General features: G+C 38.5%; 2 protein-coding genes across 2 annotated transcripts; both read right to left on the minus strand.

Annotated features, from left to right (window-relative positions):
• Positions 1 to 11,197: 11,197 nt before the first annotated feature.
• Positions 11,198 to 13,999, minus strand: LOC121780841 (serine carboxypeptidase-like 27). The gene is made up of 9 exons (XM_042178478.1): positions 13,439 to 13,999; positions 13,252 to 13,344; positions 13,064 to 13,156; positions 12,707 to 12,792; positions 12,378 to 12,629; positions 12,126 to 12,253; positions 11,759 to 11,854; positions 11,565 to 11,670; positions 11,198 to 11,430 (listed from the first exon to the last, which is right to left on the minus strand). Exons 1-9 carry the CDS (start codon positions 13,836 to 13,838, stop codon positions 11,281 to 11,283), a joined length of 1,404 nt encoding a protein of 467 aa, XP_042034412.1. The 5' UTR covers positions 13,839 to 13,999; the 3' UTR covers positions 11,198 to 11,280.
• Positions 14,000 to 15,110: 1,111 nt separating this feature from the next.
• Positions 15,111 to 18,064, minus strand: LOC121780762 (serine carboxypeptidase-like 27). Its single transcript, XM_042178386.1, has 9 exons — positions 17,244 to 18,064; positions 17,069 to 17,164; positions 16,854 to 16,946; positions 16,672 to 16,757; positions 16,317 to 16,577; positions 15,990 to 16,117; positions 15,821 to 15,916; positions 15,597 to 15,702; positions 15,111 to 15,491 (listed from the first exon to the last, which is right to left on the minus strand). Exons 1-9 carry the CDS (start codon positions 17,611 to 17,613, stop codon positions 15,327 to 15,329), a joined length of 1,401 nt encoding a protein of 466 aa, XP_042034320.1. The 5' UTR covers positions 17,614 to 18,064; the 3' UTR covers positions 15,111 to 15,326.
• Positions 18,065 to 19,681: the final 1,617 nt, after the last annotated feature.

A 19,681-nucleotide genomic window follows, 5' to 3' on the forward strand; every position in this document is an offset into this window, starting at 1 on the left:
CTCCATTTTGTTCGGGGGTATATGGACATGAGGTTTGGTGAACTAACCCGTGTTCCGTGAAAAAATTTGCCATTTCCTTATTGACGAACTCCCTCCCATTATCAGATCTAAGGACTTTAATGGTTGTCTGAAATTGAGTTTGAATCAGTTTGTAAAAAAGGACAAATTTATCATAAACCTCAGATTTATTCTTTAAAAAATATACCCAAGTCATCCTTGAACAATCATCCACGAAAATCAAAAAATATCGAAAACCATGATCACCAATAACGGGCGCAGGGCCCCAAACATCAGCATGCACTAAAGAAAACAAATTCTTGACACGAGTTTCAGAAGACTTAAACGACTGTCTGTGGCTTTTCGCCAAAACACAAGACTCACACTCAAAATCCTTCAGATAGGAAAAACTAGGAAAAAGCAATTTAAAATAACCAAGAGATGGATGACCTAGACGTCTGTGCCACAACCAAGCATCTCGAGTCGCAGATCCGTGAGCCAGCATCGCGGCACTACCTTGGTGAGCCATCTCATCCACATAGTAGAGGCCTTGACGCTCAGTGCCACGCCCAATTATCCTCCTCGTCCTGATATCCTGTAATACACAGAAATTAGGATGCATTAGCAATGTACAGTTTAATTCCTTCGTCACATGGCTAATAGACATCAACTTGTGAGACAATTTGGGAACATATAGACAATTCGACAGTCTTAATGTTGGTGAAATCTCAATTGTCCCACTCCCCTCTACCGAAGTCAATTCCCCATCTGCAGTTTGAATCTGACTTTTCATAGAGCCACAAAAATTAACAAAATCTTTCCTATCATGGGTCATCGTGTCAGTTGCCCCACAATCAAAAATCCACCTTCCATCTTTATCATCAATTTTACGTTTAACCGTACATGCAACAGGCAGATCGTGCAATATTTTAAAACTATTGGGACTGACTAAAGCAATATCACAATCTGAGGGGTCAGTTTTCGAAATACTCCTAGTGTGGGGGGCAAATTGCAAGACATGGGGTCTATTATGAGATTTAAGTAAACTTGGAGGGTGTTTAGGAAAGAAATTATATGGGTAGGGTTTTTTCAACCCTAGCCCATTACCTCCTTCCCCATACGCAGCGGCGCCGCTCTCCGACCCTCCGACGCGTCCGGCGAATGCAGCCTGCCCCACCTCTTCTCCACGTCTGCCGCCGCCGCCGCCTGGAGCTCCATTCTCTGCACCGCCTCGTCCTCGGACGGTACTCTCTGTTCCGCCATTTTCGTCAACTCCGATGGCCAATTTGGCCTTGCCCCTCTGATTTTCCTCCCACCAATCTGGGAAACCAACCAATTTGAAGCAAGTTTCCCGGGTATGTTTGTTCATACCGCAATTCGAGCACCACAGCTTGGATTTGTCGGGTTTGGTTGCTCCGCGGCGGTTGTTGGAGGCGGCGTGGTGTGGTCCGAGACGGTTTGGCGGCTGCTGGGTCTGCGGCGTCTGGAATCGGGTGTTACGGGCTCCAAATCCGAGCCCTACCCCATTATTTGCTGCGGCGGTTGAGTCGGGGTTGGCCGGCGGCATTATCTTGAGCCGTATGGCCTCCCTCTTCACCCAGCCATATGCGACGTCTACTGGGGGGGCTGGGCTCTCTTTGAGGATGTCCCTTCTTGTTCCTTCGAATTGGGGGTTCAACCCCGCCAAGAATTTGTATAATCGTTTCTGATTTGTGATATCTCGATACTCACCGACTCCTTTGTCACAACAGGTTATCGTCTTTGTCTGGCACCGATCGATTTCGATCCATACTCCATGTAGGGTTCTCCAATACGTCTCCAGATCCAAGTCCCCTTGGACGATTCGGCTGGCCTTATCCTCCAGGTCGTAAATCATGTACGAGTCCGACGTACTCTGGTACGTCACGGCTAAGCTGTCCCAGATGGCTTTCGCACTTTGGTGATGTGCGAAATCTCCGACAATTTCGATCTCCATATTGTCTACGATCCAGGAGAAGACCACTAAATCGGTCTCCTCCCATTCCAAGTATTCTTTATCGTTCGGCTTTGGTGGTTCCGGCACCCCGGTGATATGCCGTAGAGCCCTCCTGCTCCCGATGGCTACTCGCATCAGTCGAGCCCATAGGGGATAATTTCTCCCGTTTAGCTTGAATGCTACTGCAACATTCTTGCTTGCTTTGAGTTTAATGTCGCCGCTTTTGACATCGTCTCCTTCTGCCATTTTTCAGGTCTCTCGCCGGTTGTCCGCCTTCAGGTCGGGACAGGTATCGGGCGATGATGAAACTATATTCTGAGCCCTCGTTTATTATGCTCTGAATGCTCTGGTACCATGTTGAATAAGGCTATGTTTTATTCATCTAAGTATATGTTAATGATGGGAGAATACAAGCCTCATATAGGCAGCAATACTATGTACATATGGTAAGATTTACCCTAGCTATAAATCAGGAAAGGATCATTCTACATTAATTCTGTAATCTTCGTATAATCGCCGTGTGATCCTCGTGTGATCTTCGCTGCTTTCTAACAGTTAGGATTAACACACAAGACTTACACACTCTTGAATAGATCACACACACTCACTGTAATGTGAAGTACTCACACACTTATGCAGAAAACACACACTCTCACACTTAGAGTAGAGAAGATGAAATCTTGGAGAGAAAACTGAAAACTCTTTATTGAATGAATACACTCTACCTACATACAATCGGTATTGAGCTATTTAAAGCTCTATATCCAAGTAGCAACTGCTACTAACTAACTGACTACAAGAATCAAGAAAACAACAAAGCTAACTGTTACATTCTAACAAACTAACTGCTATTTCCAACGGCTAGTTCTTCTAGCTTCCTTCTTCACTTCATCAGCCTTTAGCTTAGCTTCTTTCTTCCCTTCTTGCAACTGAATGAGCACTCTCATTCTTACAATTCTCCACCTGAGGGCTCACTTCAGTTCTTACAACAAACATTGATCAATTCCTTGCAATGATCAAACTTAACTCTACTTAGAGATTTAGTTAGCATATCAGCCGGATTGTGCAAGGTGCTAATCTTTACCACCTTCACTCTCCCTCTTTCAATCTCATCTCTAATAAAATGTAGTCTTATGTCTATGTGCTTGCTCCTCTCATGGAAAAACTGATGTTTAGCCAAGCAAATAGCTGAACTACTATCACAATGAATCACCATTGTCTTTTGGTTAAAACCAAATTCAGAAATCACTCCCTGGATCCAAAAACTCTCCTGTACAGCTGCAGTGAGAGCCATATACTCTGATTCTGTTGTTGAGAGAGCAACAACACTTTGTAAACCTGATTTCCAGCTGATCACAGTTCCAAACATGGTGAAAAGGTAGCCTGTTTGGGACTTTCTGTTGTCCAGGTTTGCAGCAAAGTCTGCATCACAGTAGCCCTGAACAACCTCCTCAGATTCACCTTCCCAGCTATTGAAAACAACTCCCCAGCCACTAGTTGATTTCATGTACCTCAGAATCCACTTAAGGGCATTCCAATGCTCCTTCCCCGGGTCAGCCATGTATCTACTAGTCACTGAAATTGCATGAGCAAGGTCTGGTCTGGTACATATCATTGTGTACATAACACTTCCAACCACACTAGCATAGGGGACAGACTCCATTTCCTCAGCCTCTTGCTTAGTTTTAGGCGCCTGCTCCTTAGATAGTCTAAAGCTCTGTGACAGTGGGGTTGATGCAGGTTTTGCATTTTCCATTTTGAATTTCTGCAAGACCTTTTCAATGTAGTCAGTTTGAAGCATCCACAGCCTCTTGCAGCCTCTATCCCTCAGAATATTTATGCCTAGGATCTTCCTAGCTTCTCCCAGATCCTTCATCTCAAAGCTAGACTTCAAATCCTCCTTAACTTTCTGAATTTCTGTCAAAGAAGGTCCTGCAAGCAGCATATCATCCACATAAAGTAATAGATAGGCAATAGGGGTTCTGCCTGACTTCTTTATGTAGATGCAGTCATCAAACTCTGATCTAATGAAGCCAATCTTCTTCATTTGTGCATCAAACTTCTTGTTCCACTGTCTAGGACTTTGCTTAAGACCATAAAGACTCTTTTGTAGCAAGCACACCTTGCTTTCTTCTCCAATCTTCACATAGCCCTCTGGCTGTTCCATGAAGATAATCTCCTCTAGGTCACCATTTAGGAAGGCAGTCTTCACATCAAGCTGCTGCAATTCCCAATCTAGCTGATTCACCACAGCCAACAAAATCCTAATAGATGTGTGCTTAACAACCGGAGCAAACACCTCATTGAAGTCAACTCCTTCTTGCTGTGTAAATCCCCTTGCCACCAGCCTTGCTTTGAACCTGATTCTGTCTTTGTCAGTGGTCTCCACCTTCTTTTTAAACAACCACTTGCAGCTGATCAGTTTTCTTTCTTTTCCATCTGTGTTCAGCTTGGATTTGTCCACCAAACTCCAGGTTTTGTTCTTGAGTAAAGACTCTATTTCTTCATTCATGGCTTGTATCCACCTTTCTCTATCTTTACTCCTCATGGCTTCTTTATAGGTGAGAGGATCTGCACCATCAACACTCTCTGCAGCACAAAGAGCATAGTAGACCACATCAGAAAATTTCTCAGGGGGCTTTGCTTTCCTTCTTCCTCTATCTCTTGCAATCTGATATTCTCTGTTAGGATCAGCTGTAGGCTCATTACTCCTTTGTTCCTGAGATGGAGTATCATCATTTTCAGACTCAGTTTCTGAGTCAGTAGCTCCACCTGCTCCTAGGCCAAATCCCACAGGCTCCACCTTGAAGAAATCACCCTCAACTTCACTGGATTCCAGCTCCTCTTTCAAGTAGGGCATCTGATCCTCCAAGAACACCACATCCCTGCTCACAATTACTTTCTGTTTACCAGGCTCAATACACCAGAGTCTATACCCCTTAACACCCCTCTGATATCCCAGCAAGATACATTTCAGAGCCCTAGCTTCAAGCTTGCTTTGCCTAGCATGAGCATAGGCTGCACACTCAAACACCTTGTACTTTGAGTAGTCACTATGAGCTCCATACCACATGTAATCAGGGGTTTCAAACTTTAGAGCAGTGGATGGACATTTGTTAATGAGATAGGCTGCTGTATACACAGCTTCACCCCAAAATCTGCTGCTCAGACCAGAACTGAGTAGCAAGCACCTTACCCTCTCTAGGATAGTCCTATTCATCCTCTCTACAACACCATTTTGTTGAGGATTATTAGGAACAGTTCTGTGCCTTCTCATACCCTTCTCTTTGCAAAACAAGTCAAACTCAGCAGATAAGTACTCTAAGCCATTATCAGTTCTTAGGCATTTAACACTCCTTCCCTTCTCTAGCTCCACCTCCTTACACCACATCTTGAATTTTGTGAATGTTTCTGACTTTTCTTTCAGTATGTACACCCACAATTTCCTAGTGTAGTCATCAATAATAGCAAGGTAGTATTTCCCACCACCAATTGAGCTTACAGGTGAAGGGCCCCAGAGATCACTATGTATGTAGTCTAATGGGGCTGTAGATGAGTGAGTACCTGTTGAATAGGGTGCCTTCTTTGCTTTACCAAGTATGCATTGCTCACATGGATCCATTTTCTTGAATTCTCCAGGAATCAGACCCTTCTTGATGAGTTCTTTCATGGTCCCTTCAGCTGGGTGGCCCAGCCTCATGTGCCACAGCTTCAAGGGCTCTTCTAAAACCGCATTGCTCTCTCCACCAACTGCCTTTGCATTAAGATAGTAAAGCACATGCTCTCTGTCAGCCTCCATCATTACTGCATTCCCAGATTTCACAAGCATCTTTCCCTGACACATCACAATGGTGAAACCCTTCTCTTCCAACATTCCCAGTGATATGAGGTTCCTTTTCACCTCTGGAATGAACCTCACTCCAGTCAGAATCTTCATTGAGCCATCTTGCAAACTTAGCTTCACCTTCCCTATCCCTTTGATCTGACACACATGGTTATTGCCAAGAACTACAGTCCCTGATGCTTCCTGAAGATCATGAAACCAAGATTTGTTGGGGCACATATGGAAGCTGCACCCTGAGTCCATTATCCACCTGTGACTGATCCCATTATCACTGATATTCATAAGTTGAGCAGGGGGATCAGTACTCTCCACACAATCAGAAGTGTTGTGGCCCTCAGAGGCTAGTTTTCTCTTCCATGCATGGCAATCCTTCTTCAAGTGCCCTGGTTTCTTGCACCAATAACATGCTCTGGTTTCCTTCTGAGCATTAGAGCTTGAGGGTTTTGTGCCCTCAAACTTCTTCTTGAAATTCTGCTTCTTGAACTTCTTCACATTCAAGGCCTCTGCAGCTTGAATATTAGAGCTTGCAGAGCCTCTGCTGGTGGTCTTCTGGAGTTCCTTAGCCATCAGGGCCGAGTAGACTTCTGCATAGGTGATAGGCTTATCTCTGCCATAGATGATTGCATCACTCAACTGGTCATAAGAGCTAGGCAAGGCATTTAATGTAAGAATAGCCTTGTCTTCATCTGAAATTTTAACATCCACAGAGCCCAGATCATCAATGATCTTGTTGAACTCCTCTAACTGCTCTATGATAGGATTCTCTCCAGAGAAACTATAGGCATAGAGCCTCTTCTTGAGATACAGCCGGTTAGCCAATGATTTGGCCAAGTAAACTTCATCCAACTTATCCAAGATCTCCACCGCAGTCTTGGCTTCTTGAACATCCCTCAAGACTTTATCTCCAAGGCACAAAATCACTGCAGAGTGTGCCTTGAGCTGCATCTCCTCCATCTTTATTTGTGCTTTATCATCAAGCACTGGAGCCTTTCCCTTTTCCTCAGGTTTTGAAAGCACTGCAGCCAAGCCTTGTTGGATCAAAACCGCCTTCATCTTCATCTTCCACAGGCCATAGTCATTCTTGCCTGTGAATTTTTCTGCATCAAGCCTTGCTGCCATCTCTGAAACTGCTTGAACTTCTGCAAATCAGCTTCAATCCTTTCCCACAGACGGCGCCACTTGTTAGGATTAACACACAAGACTTACACACTCTTGAATAGATCACACACACTCACTGTAATGTGAAGTACTCACACACTTATGCAGAAAACACACACTCTCACACTTAGAGTAGAGAAGATGAAATCTTGGAGAGAAAACTGAAAACTCTTTATTGAATGAATACACTCTACCTACATACAATCGGTATTGAGCTATTTAAAGCTCTATATCCAAGTAGCAACTGCTACTAACTAACTGACTACAAGAATCAAGAAAACAACAAAGCTAACTGTTACATTCTAACAAACTAACTGCTATTTCCAACGGCTAGTTCTTCTAGCTTCCTTCTTCACTTCATCAGCCTTTAGCTTAGCTTCTTTCTTCCCTTCTTGCAACTGAATGAGCACTCCCATTCTTACAATCTATGTTCCATTATTTGAGATGTGTCGAAGAGTCGGTGCCAAACTCTTATTTTACAAGCTAATCTACTTTCTACTCTTTCTTTATTGAACGGTTGGCATATAAAAATGTCTAAAATCCCAGAAAAAGGACATACAATTTACTTGGGAGTAGTTAGTTTTAAACCGAAATTTCCTGATCTATTGAGTCCATCTTGAGACCCTAAAATTGCCCAAATTCTGGCTGCAAATAAACACAATTCTCCCAGTCACTAAAAGAAGCAGCATGCCGTAGATTTTATTGCATTTTTAAGCTCATATAAAGATGTGTAACACATTTCATGTATATCCCAACTCTCATCTGAACACATATACATATTATAAATACAAACATCGCGGCAATGCAGCTGGCCGGAGATTAATGTGGGGTGCACACCTCATTGAGAGCTCATGTAGAGAGCCATGCATATGGCTGGTTTGATTTCCAGGAATACTAATTAGAGTACAGATGATGTCGAGAAAATGAGATGGTGGTTAGCTCCCGAGAGTAGTACGATGCAACAACAAATTGAATATCATACTACAAAAAGAAATTGATTTATCGACGATTGCACCGACGGTGGCCAATCCGTCAGTAATTACCGACGAATTGTCGACAGAAAATAATATTATTGACCGATTTAATGAATTTCTAGTGGAATTACTGACGGAATTTCCGTAGTCCGCAGCTAAAAATACCGACAAGTAAATTATCGACAAAACAATCCGTCGGTAACTCTGTTTGCCGCTATAAAAAATTGAAATCACCGCCGGTAAATTTGTTGTATTTTGCCGGTAAATTTGTTGTTTATTGTAGAGTCCAGAGATGGGAGAGAGAGGGCTCAGGCTTCAAAATTAATAAAGAGAGAAATATCGCGTTGCCAAAATAAAATTAATCAAACCTTTTCTCAAGTCTCATCTCAAGTGCGGCCAACACCTCCCTCTGCCTCTGCATCCGCATCAAAGGGTGAGCCTTTGTTTTTACTCTCTCCATGGCTTAGCTTTGCACTGGTTTGACCATAATAGATTGAAGAGGCGAAATCAAATTTAATGTGTTCAGTTCGATACGTACTTCCTTTGTCTCATTCAAGATGTCCATTATTGAATGATACAGGAGATTTAGGTGGAGTAGTTGAGTGTGATAAACTAGAATGAAAAATGGGATTGAATCTTTTAACGAAGAGATAGGAAAGAGAGAGAGAGATTTATTTCTAGACATAGAAACTGAATATCTTGGGTAGGACAAACTAAAGTGGAAAGGTGCTTGAGTGGGACGGAGGTAGTATGTGAAACATGAAATAATAGTCTTCTCATCATTATTCTCTTTCTTACTTTATCATTTTTCCATTTTAACTATTTATTATCATTTTTATAAAACAAATGCATAAAAGTGACTGAAAATCTTAAAATGGGACGAAGGGAGTACCACGTATTTCATATATTTCAAAACCATCCCACAATTATACTAGTACTATAAAAATTAATGATGAAAAAACATGATATAAAGTACTCTAAGTACTTTTTAATTTCAAACACTTAACAAAAAATAAAAAAATTCATAAAAAACAATTTTTTCTAGCACATTTTACTCATTCTGGCCCACTTACAAAATGAGTCTGGCCAGACCCAATTTGGAAAAAACATCCTATCCAACTCGATCTACCTCCAGGCTCCGGCTAATAAAGACCAGGGCGAAACTAGCTAGGTTTGAGTTCGTCCGAACCATTTGATAACTATGTAATAATATCATTATGGAGTATTAATTTTTTTAGGATCACAACATTTTAATTATTTTTTTATTTTAAAATAAACAAAATAAATGTACATGAACATGATGTCTGTCATACCAAGCATACCAAGTAGTAGTATTGACTTGTACATACATAACTTAAAGCTTTAAGAGCATCCGCAATGAGGCGGACGATGGCACGCCCGATGGCGCGCATCGTCCGCACCCAATCAATACTGCATCTGTATAGCCAATGTCGATTTTCTAATTAGTCATGAAGATTTTCTAATTACCGTATCCATGGACATTGGATAGTGATATCAGATGGGTTGCACTCAATCAGATTTTCTTGAAAATAATTGTGTTAGTCTAATTGATGAAAACATTATAATCCAAATAATACAAAACGACAATTGTGACTAAAATACCCAAAAATACATGAATGCCAAAGAAATCGAAACCAACACAATTATGCCTCGTCGTATAATGCATCAATAAATGACAGAAAATTGAATGTCATTCCATTCAAAATTGTGTTCCATAAACCGATGAAAAACCTTAAACATAACCAACAAAAATTGAGACCAAAAAATGCATCAAACAAACTCTAGGATAATGAAACCCAAATCTAATGCAACAAAAATACAGAAAAACAAAGAACGCAAATAAATTGAATGGAACTAATCCAATGAAAGAATTTGAAGATTAATGGAGTCCCAAAAGTCAACATTTCCTAATTTACACGTGGTGTATATGGAGTTTAATCACTCGTTGCAACACATATCAAATCTAAGTTATCATCTATCATTGTCAAAATCGAAAACAAGCATATATAAATTTGTCAAATCCAATATTATAAGTTTTTTTATATACCTTTTCAAGCAATTAACTTTGTGAAATTTTGTCCACTGTGCGGTGCGTGATATTGCTAACTCATCGTTAAATTGCTAACTACAATTAAATGATAAACATTAGATCTTCAAATCAAGGGTCTTGATCAATCAATCCAAGTATCAATACAATGAAAAAAAATTATCAATTATGATATTTATGTCAATTAATAACAATTAGTTATAACTAACTTTTTAAAAATACTCTATCTGTCCGTGAATAGGAGTCCCGTTTTTCCATTTTAGTCCGTCCGCGAATAGGAGTCTCGGTTCACTTTTACCATAAATGGTATAGGGTCTCATTTTCCACTACCTCATTCCACTCACATTTTATTTAAAATTAATACTCCCTTCGTCCCATAGAAATAGACCATATTTCCTTTTTCACCCGTCCCATAGAAATAGTCCATATCCATTTATGGAAACTTTTTTCTCCTTTTTTCCTTTATCATTTATAGGTCCACCATCCACTACAAACAACTACTTTTTCTCATTCTCTCTTACTTTACCAATTACACATAAAACCCGTGTCGATCACAAATGGCCTATTTCTATGGGACGAAGGGAGTATATATAAGTGGGACTCATATTCCTAACTTTTTTCACTCACATTTCTTAACATTTCTTAAAACTCGTGTCGCCAAGAAATTAACTCCTAATGGCGGACGAAGAGAGTATCTCACAATTTTAACTGCTTATAACTATCTCAATTTAAATTATTTTTTCACACAACATATATCAAATTAAAGATAATTTTATAAGGATTATGACGAGATCTCGCTTGCATATCTTTTAATGACAAAATTTGAAAAAAAAACTTGAATTTTCGTATATTTCATGAAGCAGTTAATGTCAATATAACTACCTATCATGATATGTCAACATGATATATATAAAATGTCAATTCGAAATTGTGTTCACATTTTCAAGGCATAGTATTGATATGTTTAATACACTATATGACATTTTGATCCAAAACCTTAAATTTGGTAAATATTTTTATCTTTTTAAATATAAATAATAAAAAAGTGAATTTACACATGGCAAATTATAGACCATTAGATCTAAAGATCATATGATATCTAATTAGTTGCAGTTAGCAATTTAAAAAGAGTTAGCAATTGATCACGTCCCCTATATCGACTTATAACTTTTTTTCCCGATAAAATGATAAATACAATCCAAAACTTCAATAATTGCTCAGAAAAAAAATGCGAAATTAGCAGCAAAAAAGAATACAATATGTGTTAATTAGGTGTCATGGGCAACATTTTATTGGCTAAGAAATGCCTAAATAGAGTTAAAGCAAGCTTAGGCTGAGTTAATGGAACTTCATGCCCTGCCCCTCTTACTGTGAGATAGGTTAGTCCTTCATATGTTTCTGTCCACCCTCCAACCTGCTCAAAATATTTACTTATTTAATAAATTGTAGTAATAATTAATTGGATTAAATTTTTTGACTCATCAAATGGGGATCACAACATAAAGTAATTGTTTTTTAAAATTATAAAATGAAAAAAAATATATGTACCTGATGTTTGTCATACCAAGCATGCCAAGTGGTATTGACTTGTAGATTCAGAGCTTTGAGGGAATAACGTGTTGCAGTTAATGGCAATACTGCATCTGTGTCGCCACTGTCGATCATAATACATTTCAATAAATGAAATAAATAAATATGTCAAAGTTTACGAGATAATTAAATTTGAAGGGGTGTGAAATTACCTAAATACCCATATTCTGAGGCCTGCAGCAATGAGCTGTTGAAAAATTGGAAGCATTGATCTGGGTGAATCCGTCCATCCCCCTCTTATGACGTCACTGTTAAATTGGACTACAAAATATTAGTACATCCTTTATCCCAAATTATTTTTAAGTGTTTTTTGTCTTAATGAATTAAAATTGGGCTTTAATTAATTAATACAGAAATATTACTTCTTTCGTTTCAAGTTTTAATGAATGTGTGTTTGGTGTTTTAATTAGAGAAAGCATAAAGAAGGCGAAAAATAGGAGATGATGTTTGTTACTAATATAATTGAAATGAATGAATAAATAAATAAATAAAATTATTGTAAGGAGACAATAAGAATACCTGCAGGTGACCCAAGGGTGAGGGATTCCAGTTATGTTGGCATGTAAAGCCCTTTGCACATCTGCTCTATTCATATACAACTTCGTGTACTTGACAACGCATTGATCGTTCCCTCTAAACTTCCAAGGCTAAAACGGTCAAAATGTTAATAATAAGAAGAGCAAAATGTAACATAATTATACATGATTCTATTATATTCACTAATAAAAAATTCAACTTTCGATTTTTGCATACTTAACCTAGTAATATTACCAAGGGAGCTTTGTTGAGGGTGGCAAGCTGATCACAAGGGCTTTGGTAGATGGCGTAGGGATTGATGTTTCCGAATTCGGAGTAAGCCGAGGAGAGAGCTGTGGAGCAATCATCCGAAGGGAATAGGAACGAGTCCCGAGGGCAAGACTCGTTGAGTTGAGCGTAGGTCGAGTCCCCGACCAACCCGTGGTTCCACCAGAACTCAAACGTCCCGATGTTGTCGTAGAAATCATCGATCAACGGATTCCCAAGCTGCCAACCGTAATAATATTTTTTTTATTAATTTGTTGACATTTTTCTGTATTTTTGAATTTTCAAGAGTTGCTCACCAAGAAACCTTTGAAGTTGATTATGGGGTTGTTGACGCCTTTGTTACGATCGACGATGATCTTCGATAGCTCGGGGATATAATGACCTTAATTAAATAGGCATTTATTCAAATAGCAATTCATTATAAATACTATGTATGGACGTAGGCAGTTGAGAACTAAATTAAAATAAAGTTAATTTATTAATATCACAAAATAAATAAGAGTCTGTTGATTAATGAATATCAGTAAGATTTTGTGATATTGAAAGTCAACAAATGATTAATGGATGAACCAATTGATAAATTCTCAAATTCTCATTTTAATTTAATTCTCAATTGATCACAATTCTATGTGTGTGTGATAGTATTACATTACCTGCATAGCTTTCACCAGCAATGTAGAAAGTTCTATACTTAAACTGACGGAACCTTTCAAACCACCTTCTCAAGAATTTATAGGCATCATTTCCTGTACAATTTTGAAAATTAAATAAACTCAAATTTAGTTATAAAAGATGGATTTGTTTATGTGTGTGTGTGTGTGAAATAGTTGGGACTTGGGACCTGTTCTTTTGTCACCAGTTCTTCGATCAGATGAAGAATTTGAGTATGAAAAACCAACACCAGCTGGTGAATCAAGAAACAACAAATTGGCCACTGCATGTATTAATCAACAAATTATTTCATGGTCATGTATAGTTGAGAATATTTAATTAATTAAATTCATGTAGCTCAAAAATATGTAAAATACCTTTATTCCAAGCATGGGGGCTCAAGGAGAGGGTCTGGCCATCGGGCCGGACACGAAACGGGCCGACTTCCTCGGATGCTCCATAAGCAATGGAGGAGCAACCCGGCCCGCCATTGAGCCACAAGACTAGCGGCTTTGATTCGGGCTTCTTGCTCGCCTCCACCAACCAATAGAAAAGGGCCCGGCCCGCCTTCGCATCCACGGTGACGTAGCCCGAGTACTGCGAGAATCTCACGTTCGACGGTTGCCCGGGGAGTTTTATGATCCTATCTCTCTCTTGTTGTTTAGGGTAGGTCAGGTCTGCTGACATGGCAAGGGGTGGCACGAACAAGCATACTAGTAGCGCGACGAAGATGAACCCGGAAAGGCATTGGGGAGAGCAAAGGGGGAGCCCTCTCATTGTAATGCTGCAATGGCTAGTGATTAAGCTAAGTTTAGGTCATCTTTACTAGACTAAATTTAAAGAAAAATGTGATGGGTTGTAATTTGTAGAGTGGAATTTAAGGTAAGTATGAATGTGGAAATATAATATCTTGAGATGGCTCATGCATGTGATGAGCATTGATGGTAAGTTACGAAGCAAATCTTGATTCCTTGCCAGCCTAATTTTGTGATCCCAAATCGATCTTAGAAAATATAAAAATGGGCAAATGTATCAAGTGTGAAAATATTGACCTAAGTAACCAAAGGTCATGCTCCAACATGTATAATAGTAATAAAATAAATTAGTGATTTAGTTACAAATGCTACATTATGTCAAAGGTTGGTGGTACAGTAGGTGTGGTAGTATATAAAATGATTTTAATTTTAAAGAAATGGGTAATTAAGAAAAATGATCTATATTGTGTTGAATCTAATGCACATTTAAAGTATTACTAGTAATGAAATATATATTCCATATATAAAAATCAACTACCACTTGACTATACAAGTTCGACTTGGTAGGTATTAACTGATTGAGCTCATGAACTATAAAATAATTTAGATGTAAATTATGGAGCAATTATTCTATTGAGCTATTAGCAGAAGAAAACTTGGGTGATAAAATAATTGAAAGATATAAGATTTCACATTGTCAAAGTTTTAGCACTAAATATCTCTTCTTAGGTTGCCATTAGTAATTTAGAGGCATTATTGTTGATTTAGCCAATCTTGACAATTTCAAATGACACAATTATTCAATCCTTTTGGAATAATATTAATTGTGACAAATATGAGGGATTTGAATATTATTAATACAATAATATTACCTAAATTAAATAAAAGCTTCAAAGTAACAATTTTTTATTTCAATGTAACAATTTTCCAATACGAAATAATTGCTAGAAAATGTTATGTTATCCAACGACAATAAATATTCCATTAGTTTCTGATCAATTACTCCAAGTATTTAATTTGCTCAAATCTCGATACAAAATACTCCGTATTTTATTACTTCAATTCGTATGAACTTATGTTTCAACATATTTTTCAGTTGTTAATTGGCCTATTATGTTCTTCACAATCAACCTCAAAAGTCAAACATTTCTAACTAGACACATGGTGCATAAGTTCGTCCCAAATCAAGACTCGAATTTGGTAACCAAATCTTGAAAAGTTGGATAATTTAGACAACACACCATACAAAAAAACATTATAAATCATAGTATCATACATATTGAGATTAGCTCCATTTATAAGTCCCAATTGTTATATATATATTGCTGAGAATGCAACTCACTACTGCAAATACATGAATCAAACTATTCTTACAAATTGTGACATTTGATCCTAACACAGGAAGAAAAATAATGTACTCTACTCTGTCTTCTAACTACTATCCCTAATCGAAACAAAAAAAACATACAGTATCTTATTTCGTTCCTTCGAACACGAACCAACGAATCAACTATTTGTGTTCGAAATTAATGTATTTGGTAGGCATTGCCTTGTTCTCCAGGAACGATCTGAAGAGGATGAAGGCTTGTCGTGGGCGATGCAAAGGCACCTCATGCCCTGCTCCGGTGATTGTCACGAGAGTCAATCCATCGTATATTTGGCTCCATCCACCAACCTATGTTCACAAATGGCAAAAAGTGGCATCAAAGAGTGATGAAATTCGACAGATTATGAAGCAGCATTTATGTTTGAAGGCTCTTGTTTGGCTTACTAGTCTCACCTTTTTGTTATCATACCAAGGATACCACTTTGACAGAGTCGGAAGGTTCAGAGCATCGACTGAGTAGCGCGTTGCAGTGACTGGAACGACCGAATCGGTATCCCCACTGCGAGAAAGGAAAGATCATCACACGATTTTAGGTCAAGTGAACTCAAGCTACTCTATTCAATGAAGTTATCAACACAAATTTGTGATTCAATGAATGTTGGAGAAGGAATTCATACCTATATACCCACATCCGGATGCCGGCTGATTTCAGCTCTTGATAAATAGGAAGCATGGACAGAGGGGAATCGGTCCAGTAATTACCGACTACATCACTGCAATGGTGAGGGGTTGTTAGAAAAAATGCACGGAACAGGAGATGAGAAAACCACGAAAGGGTGAAGCTACCTGCACGTCTGCCATGGATACGAGAGCCTTGTCACGTTGGCGTGCATTGCTTTCTGAACATCAAGGTGATTGAAGTAGATCTGGGAGTATCTCTCGGTGCAAGGATCATATGCTCTAGACATCCACGGCTGTGTTTCAAGAAAAACGAGATCCGTCATGTTTTAGATACAATTTGATTGCCACAACATACACCACAGATGCATAAAGACTGAACCAAAGCAATCATACTATTCATACTTTTAGCCATAGCTTAGTACTTCATTGAAAAGTAAAGGAATGAAGCATTTTTCTACCACATTTATAACTCAACTCTTACAAAAGACTTACATAGTGACCCCTTAAACGGCGTCTGAGTGCAGACGTGTTATTGCAAGGGGGAGTGTAAATGCTGTAGGGATCAATATTCCCCATCTCCCTGTCGGCTAGATTAAGAGACCTAACGCAGTCGCTTGAAGGATGAGTCGCAGATCCCGTGTCACAGGTTTTCTGCAGAATTTTGTACGTTGAATCTGAAATCAAGCCGTGAGTCCACCAATACTCAAACGTGCCAATGTAATCGTGGTGATCATCAGTGACAGCGTTCCCCACCTAAACATACAATGTTCAGAAACAAAGATTAAGCCAAAATGGATATTGATATTTACACAATTCTTCAACTGAGCAAGACTTAAAATGTATGTACCATGAATCCTTTGAAGTTCAGAACTGGATTCTGAACTCCCTTGTTTCTTTCGTATACGAGTTGAGAGAGCTGAGGAACATAATGCCCTGAAAAAGGATGAGCAACGAGTACGAAAGCCATGATTAGATCATTTTCTCTTTGTCAAAATTGAGCTTTTTCGTAATCACACACATTATAAAGACCTGCATAGCTCTCCCCAGCAATGTAAAACTCTCTATGTTTGTATTGTGGAAACCTCTCCAACCAGTTGATCAAAAAGGCGTAAGCGTCTTCGGCTGAAATTACAATACCATGAACCAACAACACATTCAGAAATCAAGTGCAAACACAGACACATTTTGATCATTTCACAACAATTAAACAAATGAAGCCTCAATAATCAAGAACAGCACAATACCAGTTCTTTGGTCACCAACAGTATACAAATCAGATGTAGTATTCGAATACGAAAATCCAACACCAGAAGGTGACTCCAGAAAGAGCAAATTAGCCACTACCAGAAAACACAAACCAATAAGCATCACAGCAAAAAGGAAACAATTTAAACTACCAAATCCAATTTCACAACATACATTTGTTCCAAGCATAAGGGTTGAGGAAGAGGGTTCTCCCATCCGAATTAATCCGAAAAGGGCCGATCTCTTCAGCAGCCCCATAAGCTACAGAGGAGCAACCAGGGCCCCCATTGAGCCACAAAACCAGTGGCCTTGAATCAGGGCCTCTATCCTTAGGAGCCTCTGTTAGCCAGTAAAAAAGTGCCCTCCCATTTTGCTCATTCACAGTCACATAGCCAGAATACTGGTTGAATCCAACATTTTGGGGCTGCCCAGGCAAGTATGTTATCCTATCATGTTCTTGATCTACGCTAGACAAAGAGTGGCAAATTCCCACTAAAGAATTCAACAACAAGAAGCAAATTAGACAGATTACTGAACCCCCCATCAAAAAAAAATTCACCCCTTCCCAACAGAAAAAGAACCCAAATTGAATTGGAATTTATCTACAGAAGAATGTGCTCTGCCAATGAAACATGGGGTGGCAAATTCATAGTTATACTGATTGGCCAACTCAATCAGTTAGAATAAAGAGCAATATAAAAAGACAATATCTCATCATCACATATCCCTAAATAATCCCAGATTCAAGACTGGATTTTTAATTTTAAAGAAATGGAAAAATGATAGGTCAGCTAGTTTTTACTGCTCCATGGCATTAACACCTCTATGCCATATCAATGACTCTGACAAGCACATGCCTCATGTTTATTTGGAAAAATTAGGGGAAACGAAAGCGACCCCATGAAATTAACCGAGAATTGGGATTGGCCCAAGTGGAAATAGATTACATAATTCCACAGAAAAGTTTATGGGTTTTGGGAAAGTTTGGCGGCAATGATGATAGTTTGTGATTGGACACTTGCATCTCTGGCATCTGTGAGTTAAATTTTGGACTAATAGTAAATGGAAGTGACAAAGTCGTTTGCTAAATATCAGCATCCATTAATGTTCACGTTCTTTTTATTTAGTTGCCTATGTTTTTAATTTCTCTTTATGGAAAATACTGCTCCCAAAAGTAAATTATTGTTTCTAAGGTTTAAATTAGTATTCTTGACACAAGACACTCTGCCAATGCACCCTACATAAAAAAATATAATTCATGTATGGATATGTTGAACATTACGTTTGTGCATTATATTTTGATGTAATAAGTAGTCCCTTCGTCCTTATGTAATTGAATTAGGAGTAGTACTCTTTTTTGGAACGTTTTATTAAAATTGAGTCATTTTTTTTATAAAAAAGCAACATATTTTATCTTTTATTCGGACCCAATAACTATTTTCCGTGCTGATTTGTAGACATCTTGAAAGGTGAAAGTACAACTGACCCAACGATTTAAAGTTGTTCTACACCCCAAAATATGGATCGATTCACTCTTCTATTTCATTATCTCTTCATCTCTATTTTATTCTTTTTCATACATTATTTTCTTCATTTCATATAATTTTCTTAAATTTAATGTAAAAAAGTATGTTTCGAAAAGTGTATTATTTTCTTATTTTTTCACTTGGAATAGTAAGTAATAACTACTTCTACAGGTGGGGTCGCGTGCATCCGCAACGCGTCTCGTTACAGGCTCTATCTCGTCTCGGAGAGACGAGACCGCATCGAGACAGCGTTGCGGGATCCGTCTCGTCTCAAGCCCGTCCCTTGTCTCGCCGCTGAGGGAAGTCTCACGAGACAGCTCGCCACGCGCGTTGGCGACGTGGCGAGCTCCGGTTCTTCCGTGACGCCCACTCGCCGGCCCGTGAGTGGACGTCGTTTTTATCCGATTTTTTTAATTCAGGAAAATTTTGAAAATTGAGAAAAAAACCCAAAAAATATACTAGCAGTTTATAGCCTTTTTTGCAAATTTTTTATTTTTTAATATTTTTTTAAGCCCCCAAACACTTCTATAAATATCAAATCATTCCCACAAATTAATCCACCATAAAAAAAACTCTCTATTCTCACTCAAGCACTCTACATTCTTCATCTCAAAACACTATTCTTCTCCCAAATTAATTCATTCATGAATCCATTTGAGTAAATGCGTCGAATAATGGAAGAATCACTATAAGAAGATCGACGCACATGGTCGTCATTGGACAAAATTTGGCAACCAGTAGACGCACATGATCGTCATTAGACAACTCTTTCTTCTGCTTCTTTGAGTTTTAAATTATGTATTTTTTAATTTATGTATTTTTTATTTTTTTAGGATTTTATTAATGTGGTTTTTTATTTTTTTTGAATTTTAAGTTGTAATTTTATTTTATTTAATGAAGTGTGTTTTTATTAATTGAATTTGTTGAAAATAAAAATAAAAAATGAAATTGAATGAATAGTTAAGGGATGAGATGATTAAGAGATGGAGGGATGCATGTGTTGTCTCTTAGTTAAGAGATAGGGTGAAAAGTACAGTGTAACCTATGAATAATAAAGAGATGAGACGGTTAAGAGACGGATAAGAG

The sequence above is a fragment of the Salvia splendens genome, chromosome 20 (assembly GCF_004379255.2).
Source record: "Salvia splendens isolate huo1 chromosome 20, SspV2, whole genome shotgun sequence".
NCBI classification, from domain to species: domain Eukaryota; kingdom Viridiplantae; phylum Streptophyta; class Magnoliopsida; order Lamiales; family Lamiaceae; genus Salvia; species Salvia splendens.